Source organism: Poecile atricapillus, chromosome 3 (assembly GCF_030490865.1).
Source record: "Poecile atricapillus isolate bPoeAtr1 chromosome 3, bPoeAtr1.hap1, whole genome shotgun sequence".
Taxonomy (NCBI): domain Eukaryota; kingdom Metazoa; phylum Chordata; class Aves; order Passeriformes; family Paridae; genus Poecile; species Poecile atricapillus.
In genome coordinates, this window is record NC_081251.1 from 26,807,055 (window position 1) to 26,815,577 (window position 8,523).

Sequence of the window (8,523 nt, forward strand, 5' to 3'; positions counted from 1 at the left end):
CCACTGCTGGAGACAGGATTACTGGCCTCACACAGGCATACAGTTCTTATGAGAGGAATAAACTGCTAAAATAGAATTTATTAGAGATTACAATGTAATTGCAGACTGTAAATACCAATAATATCTGTAATTTTAATGTTCACATGTCTTAATAATTACTATTTATGAAAAAAGATATTGTGTTCACATATGTAGCAATGTGCTGTATAATCAAACTACCTGCTGCAAAAGGGTTTTAGACTGTTTCTTCTTTCTCAGGGGTAATCATCCTTGACATTTGATCTTGGCCATGGTTTCTCACAGTAATAATCGCAGCGAAACCAACAGGTCTACTATATGCTTGCAGGGCAACTGGAAAAAACAGGTCCTTAGAGACTTCTCCCTCTTCAGAAACCCTTTGAGAGATCTAATTACAAAGTTATTCATTGGCACAGATGGAATAAGGTGGAATTTGGCATGCAAAGCCATGCAGGATACTCCCCAGACAAATTACTAGAAACTCTTGTTGGTTTTGAATATTGTGTGTTATTGAAATAACTAAATTATTATGCTGCTGCAGGCTGAAGCTTCACTTCTTAATCAGAAGAAAAGTTGGAAGAAAATTAATTGTCTGGTGCTTCAGTTGCAAACTTTAAGTCAAATGACCAAAAGATTTTATTAACATCATGTTTTGGTGTCATAGAAAACAACTACTTTAAAAAAAAACCTGGATAAACTGCTTCCCCATATTCCTAATCCTTATGGTTATGGGGTGCTAACTAAGAATTAATACTGGCCCAGATCATGGCAATGTTTGGTTGCCATTTATGCACCTCAGGAGCTGGGCTGGCTTTGCTGTGTTACTGTCACAGCTGTGACCTTTTCAAACCAGTGGAACAGCATTATTTGCTGCTTCATGTGTCACAGTCTTGGAAGTGGTTTGAGTCCAAATGGCAATGTTAACATCAAGTAAAAAGAACTCTTCCATAAATCTTCCATTTCCTTCCCATTTCATTACAATCACTTTTGTTTCTGAAAGTATAAATTAATAATATTTTTGTTTGTTTACATCAGTGTTACCTTTTGAAACCTAACACTTGTTTTAAGAGTATTAATGGGTTTGGACAACACAGTGCACCCAAGAAGTGGAGTTTTAAATTCTTGAACAAGCGTATTACTCTGCCTTCCATGACAAGGCTTTATTTCTTGGGCCCATTCTGATCTAATTTACAACCCTGTCCTTTTTTCCTAGTGCTCATTATGGATGCTTACCTTCCCAAAACTGGTCTTAAATTTCATAGGCATCTTCCTATTTGTCAGTCACAAGGGTGCTGTCTCCCTGCTGAACCTCTTGATATTTCTCTGAGAAAAGCAAGTCCTGGTACTTGCTTTGTCAGGTTGAAATATACAATGAAATATTTGCTCTCAGCATTTCAGACTACAAAATATCACTGCACAACTTCCTGAATATGAATTGGTTGTGCACAGCCTATAGGAAACACAGAGAAATTGGAACTGCTACCCTCTCTTTGTCAAGTGGGTTGATTTCTTCTATTTCCTCTAAAACACTTGAAATAACACACAACTTTCTGCAACCTCCTGAAAATATTGCTAAATTTACATATCGGCAGTGGTCATTGTGAGATAATCGAATAAACCCTGTGAGTCTCAGACCATAAGTGCTAGGAAAACTATATTCTTTCTCTCCCTGTGTTTAGTCTTGTTCTAACTTAGTTTTTCAACCACTGAATGTTTGCTAGTGGAGCTCTGACATCTAAAGCTTAACCATAATGCACTCTATCTCTGTGCTGACAGTCATTGCATCCTTGGTGGCTTGAGCTTGGTGCTCTAAGCATCACAGGACCATCACAGTTAAGAACAGCATCATCCTTATCTGCTCACATGCTTTCATCTTTCATATACATAGTTAATAAAGAACCTCAAACATTTTTAGTGTTTGCCAAAAAAGTTAGTGCTTGTCTATTGATGATTTATGCCTAATTACCCTTAATAATTGTGTTCAGAGTACTCTTGTTTGTTATTGTGGTTCTACCACTATTTCCCTATTTGCTCACTTAACCTGACCTGCTCCTGTGCAATCCATACTGTTGTACTGTCTTTACCAGTTGCTATTATCTGGTAAACCCCTGTTTGTTCTTACCCTTTGTTATTCTACTCTGTGCTTTTTTTTACCTCATAAATCTCTTCTGTCTTCTCACAATTTTTTCCTTCTTTCTGGTACATTCATTAGTCTTCATCCTTTAATTACCCTTTGTTTTCTCCCAGTCCCTTGGGCTGTTCATTGCTCTCTGTCTCTTTTTCTTTTGGCTCCAATAACCACCATTAATCCAGGGATGAGATATTCAATCTTGATAAGCAGCTGTTTTTTAGCAATTTGCCATCCACTAAAAGTGCAAACTGCTCTTTGAAAAATCTCATGATAATTCATTATTCTGCCACAGAGTAAGGTGAAATACAGGGCACAGAGTTTGGTCAGGATCCATAGTACCTATTCATAAAAGGAAAGCTTTTAAATAAAACAGAGAGGAACCCTCTAATGTGTTTACCAGATGAGGTATTACTACAAGAAAGACAATCTGTAGGAAATACAATTTTCTCTTATTCCCATTTAAGTTTTGTATTGTTAATGTGGCCATGTTAAGAAGACCCAAATGTATTCTGGAACTAGAACACAGGAGTGTTTACCTGATTAATTACCTTCTTTGTGTATAGCACATGTCCTGATGATCAGTATCCTGAATCCAGATGGCATTACTTTTGAAAACCTCACTTAAAATGAGAATTCAAAATTGAAAAGTTCATACAGAGAGCCTTGAACAGCTGTTGCAGCAGTGGCAATAAAGCAAGCACAGAATAAGGAATTCAACAGTAACTTTCCAGAAGCTATATTCTTTTTCATTTGAGCCTACCAATTCCACATGTAATGGGATTTAAAAACTATCCATCTATAGGGTGAGGACTGCAAATCAGGTCAAATGTGGTTCAGCTTGTCAGTTTTGTGCTTCAAGTTCACACAACAAGGGAGGCTGGACCTTGACAGGCATTTTGGAAAGACAGCTATTTAACAGTAACTGGAGTTCTCCAAAAGTTGTACAGAAAGCTTCTCAACAGGAATACATAAGCTTGAACAAAATTAACATGAATCCAAGAGCTGTGGAATAGAGGGTGTGGACTGTACAACACCTCCTTACACACAGAGGCAGTTTGGGCACTTGCAGGGAAAATCCCTGAGCTTGTAGCACCTGTGTATCCACATTGTTGAATATTCATTTGCACACTCTCTCAGAGAAGAAAACAGGTAAAGGATTCCATTTCATGAAGGTAAGAAATGCAAAACCTGCAGACTGAGGACATATTTTGAGGGTGACATGTTGAAAGGAAGCCAGGAAGAATAATCACTAGTGGATTTTTACAGTGATGTTTGCATCTTTTGTCATTGTTACCAGTGCATCCCTACCCAATAGGCTGGGAAGTCAACAGGAACCTCTCCATTAGAATCAGCAGAAATTGGATAAGGTCCCAGATGCTTCCCTCTTCTGTGCCACTGCTGTGATCTCAGGTGTATTTCCCATCATACTTCATTATGGTGAGCTTGGGAATTGTACTAAGCACTATAACACTGCTCTGCAATGCTTCCTGTCTCCTTGGTGCCTGACAAATCATGCTTGTGAATCTGGTTGGATGATTTGAAAAAAATGAAAGGAAAAAATGGCATTAAAAATAAGCAGAATAAGGAAACAATATCTAACAATTCATTGTTTTTAATTATGTTTTCCAACAGAAAGGAGCATCACTTTCTCAAATCTGTTTTGTTCTTTGTGTCTCTATGTCACATTGAATTGATGTATAGCAAAATGCTGTAGTTTTACACCACATAATTGTGTGTACAATGTACTGTGCATTTGACATACCTTGTTCACAGTAGGTACCAGTTGTTCCAAGAGGACAGTGGCATGTGTAGCCATTAGGCAGTGGCACACAGGTACTGCCTTGCTGACACAGATGTGGAGGATCATGCTCAGGTTCACACACTGACACAGTTTCTGTGCAAAATGCACCTTTCCATCCAGTGAGGCAGTCACAGCTATGGAGGGTAAGTGAAAGGAAAGAATACAACAGTATTATCAAAAGAAATCGGCATGTCAGTAGCAATCTAATGAAGATTTTCAAGTTTGGACACCTATATTTAAAAATCTGATCCAAAATGGTTAACAGAAAAGGGTAGTAACCAAGTAGTTCCTCATTAAACTTCTTGGTATGCTCATTTTATTGTAAAAGAAAAATGCACAAAATAGGAAATATTTTCTTTTGAGTATTAACATTTAAATATTAGCATCTGGTATTAAAAAAAAAAAAAAAAAGAAAAAAAAAAGAAAAAAGAGGCTTATAGCTTTTGCATGTTTGTTTTGCTCTACAAATAACTCCAGAAGGCCCTGGCTTCATAAACTAGGAGGAGTTAATGCAGACATTAAAAGGGAAAGGTAAGAAGCAGTAAAATCATAAAAATAATACCAGCATAAGGGAATTGCTAACAATTAGAAATTTTAGCTACTAAGAGGAATCTGTCAGCAACTGCCTTTCTTTTAGTCATTGTTAATTTTCTAAATTCTTATAACTGGCATATCAGATTTAGCTTTCTTGAAGCACTTGACAGAAAAGAGGATAGTGGATATGGTCATCAAAGAGATGGCAGTTTGGGTTTCATGTATCTATGATTGTAAATCCATACCAAAAGTAAATTTTCTAAACCAACTGAATCACTGAACTTGTTATTGTCTGCTTCATTTTATGACTTTCTTTCATCCAGGTTGAGGAACAAACCGAAAATTGTCACACTAATCTATAAATTTAAAATTAACATGAATTCTATAGAAATTATTAAATACAGAATATACCTGACACTGATGTGTAAAATTCCCTCCTTACTAAAGAGTTAAAATTAAATATATTATTATATATATACTAATATATATATTAGATTTATTTGTATTCTAGCATTTTGTATCACTTTATGATTAAAATATTATTCCCCTGAATAAAAACACTTATGGATTTTTCCCCGTAAGTTTTTCCTCTCAAGGCTAAGAATGAAAACTCATGTATTTTGATTGGGTTTTGATTGGTCCATGTTTGTTTTGATTTTTGTTTGTGCAAACTCTTGATTTTTTCTTTGCACTGACTGAGCTGCAAATCCTCCATTAACAAGGCCACTGTTTCTGTGTAAAACATAATGAGGAGCCTGTGAAACTGCTGTTTCACCACACCTTCAGATCAGACAACATGTAAACAAAGCACAGGCAACAAACTCTTCAGAGTGATAAACAGCTGTTTGGAATGAAGGGGAAAAAAGGACAGGACCTTGCAAAAGCAAGAGCACCTCAATTCATCAAAGGCAGCGTCTGAATGCTTTCTGTCTCAGCTATAAATGTTATGCTTTGATGCATGAAAGCTACTGAGAGGGGAAGTGATTTAACTCCCTGAGTGCAAACAGCAGTGCCCCTCCCCTGTGCCAAGAGGAAGTACTGCTGGAGCTGATGCTGCTGCTCTTGGGTATCATACGTGAGGGTTCTTCCCCTTTCCCTGGCTGGTGTCTGTGTATGTCTTTTTAAATTTCTTTTAATTAGTGTCTTTGATGACCTAACAGAAGTCAAGTTTTTAAATTAATTGAAAATTGTTTGCACAGAGCTGAACATGTGGCAATGATCTATCAACAAATGACGCCTATTTAACACACCTAAGCAAGCTGGACTTGTGTTGCCAAAATTCACTAATCTTTACAGAGATAAAAAAAGAGGCAGTGTTTCAAATATTTTCCATCATGTGGCCTGCCATGCTGGAGTAGTTTCCTCTGTATCTTCCTGATTTTGGTTGCTTGTTTTTCCAGCAATAGCTTGCACTAGTGACTTGACTCTCAGGGATTTAAAAACCCATTTAGAATCACAAAATACCTCAAGTTGGAAGGAACTCCTAGAGATCTTTGAGTCCAACTCCCTGCTCCCTGCAGAACTACCTAGAAGTAAATTGTATGACTAAGACCATCATCCAGATGTCGTATTTCTTTAGGTATAAGGGGTAAGATTCATTCTGAGATCCAGACAGTTAATTTTATGTTGTATCAGGTGCCCAGTTGGCGTCCAGTTGCCCTAGCGGTATATGAGAGAGGCAGCTGCTGGCCAAGGAGACAAGTTTCTGACAGAGACCTGACAGAATGGTCAGGTTTAGGCATTGGGATCTTTGAGTAACTGCCTGAGCTCATCTACTAATCAATCAGTGGTGATCCAGAGGACACAGCCATGAGAACTGGAGCACTATGCATCCCACAAACCATCACATGCATGACACTAATGATAAAGTCCTGCACTCATTTGCCTCCATGCAGGCTAATGGTATTTTCCTTCTGATCCGTGGTGGAGGGATGTGTGAGCCAGCACATAAGACAGAAAAGCTGCAGAAGACTTGTGATCCTCTGGAGTGCTCCTTTTCTGTGCTCCTATGGAGACCAGAAAAGTATCCCAGGACCTGTGCCATTAGAATGCCAGTGTTTAGACAACTGGAAAGGCCTGGATCTCCATTTACTTGAATAGGATCCTACACGTTTAGCTCACCTGGAGACACTCTAAGTTTATGTGTCAGGAGACAATGTTGCTGCAAGATATTTTCCTATTTTCAGACTTTTTGAAAAACACAGATTATATTAATTCTCCTATACTCAAGATACTAGTATCTCAAGAGTAACTTCCAAAATGTTTTTTTTTTTTTCCTTTTCTAAAGCATATTTTTAAGTGTGGAAAGATGGAAAGGCTTTTAAATACAGCTTTCATAGTGTGTCTGAAAACAAACTGTATAATCTTGAATCACCCTATTTTGCAAAGGATTCTTAATAGGATGCACTTCAGAGTAAGTACAGGGCAAAGTCAGCCAGTTCAGGAAGCAAACAAAACTCACTTTAAATTTTGGAAATTCAAGTACCACTACAAGTTCTGAAACATTTGCATTTAGGAAGCTCAAGAGTGCTTTAATTTAATGGCTTTTTCTTTTTTGCTTGTAAAATGCTTAAAAGTCTCATGCAGTATTCATAGAATGGTTTATTCAGGTTCAAAGTCCCTTACCAAAGGCAAAATTAGCTCTGAAACAAATAACACAGTTTCTACATAAGCAAGGATGACAAGTATATGTCACTGTTGATTATGAACCAAAACCCAAAATTTTTAATCAAAATTCAGGCAACATTAAAAAAAGTAATGAAAAGTAATCTTACACATAAAATATGTAAGAAGTGTGTCTGTGTGTTACTACACAAAATCTTGACCAAACTGGAAGCTTTTCTTGAACTTTATAGGGAAATAACTAAAGATCCTAAAGGATTTGTGAAGAATTGGAAAGATTACTTAGATCCGAAATTAAACAAAAAACATTCTTCCATTAAATATAGAAAATATGTTATTAAAACAATGTTCTCAATGCTAACAAAAATGGAATTTCCCATAGTTATGGAGATGTAATGTCAAATCAAACAAGTAATCTTATACCAGAAAAGGAGGTGTTCAGATCTGAATTTAGGATTCTATATGTAAGATGGGCATATATTCAATGGATATCAGAAGCTTAATTAATTTATCAAATTAGCTAGACCATCTGGAATTAGGCAGATGTTTAGTAACATCTGAAACTCCCTGGGGTATCTTGTCTGTCCTCCAAACATTTCTCCAGGAGGAACTGAAACATTTCTCAACATCCTGTAAGTATCTCAGATTGTGCAGGACATCTCAAATTCATATTGGCATGTATTGGCCCCATCAAGCTGCCCAATTCACTGGAGATTTCTGGATACAGTTTTTGAATTTGTTTTGCAGTAGAAAGATGCTGGGCAAGGAAGGAAATTTCTAAATAAGAGTGGTTTTAAATTCATGCAGTGGAAAACTAGAGCATTAACAAAACCCAGACTTCTTAAGGCTGGGAGGTAAAGAAGGACCCTGAAGAAAACAAGACTGGAAGTGAATCAGCTGTATTTAAACAAAGAGAACCATGGAATGCTGCAGAAGTGTCCTACTAAATAAGACAAATTAAATGAAAAAATTTAGATAGCAAATTCACTCCCAAAACAGAAACTTGTATTGTTTTAAACCATGATGATTAAACAGCTAAATGTCTTTTCCCTTACAGAGTATTAAAGTATGTCCTTCTGTTACATATTGATTCTGTCCTTGCACTGCAAATTTATTTTAAGTTAATCTGGCCTAATAATGAGACTACAGAAGTTCCTTTTATGAGCCACCCCACACATATGGGGCATGATTTATTTTCTAAACCTGAGTGGCTGTTGCTCCTTGAAAGCTATACAGTACTGAAAAATCCACATGAGGCTTGGAGATATTACAGAGAACTTATTCAAGTCCCAAACTCTTCTGGAGCAGCAGCTGATGGCCAAATGTCTACCCAGGGGTGTCTAAACTAACACTGCATGCTCGCATTTAACAGACTGAATCCTCTCCATTTTGTCTGATGTTCTGTTCAAACAACACA

The 8,523-nt window shown here is 37.0% G+C and overlaps 1 protein-coding gene across 1 annotated transcript in view; it reads right to left on the minus strand.

Moving 5' to 3' along the window:
- The window catches only part of EYS (eyes shut homolog), a 625,315-nt gene that overhangs the window by 20,102 nt on the left and 596,690 nt on the right, over positions 1-8,523 (minus strand). The window contains exon 36 of the mRNA XM_058836459.1: positions 3,912-4,084. Coding sequence (XP_058692442.1) covers positions 3,912-4,084 — 173 coding nt within the window. The remainder of the gene's footprint in view (positions 1-3,911; positions 4,085-8,523) is intronic.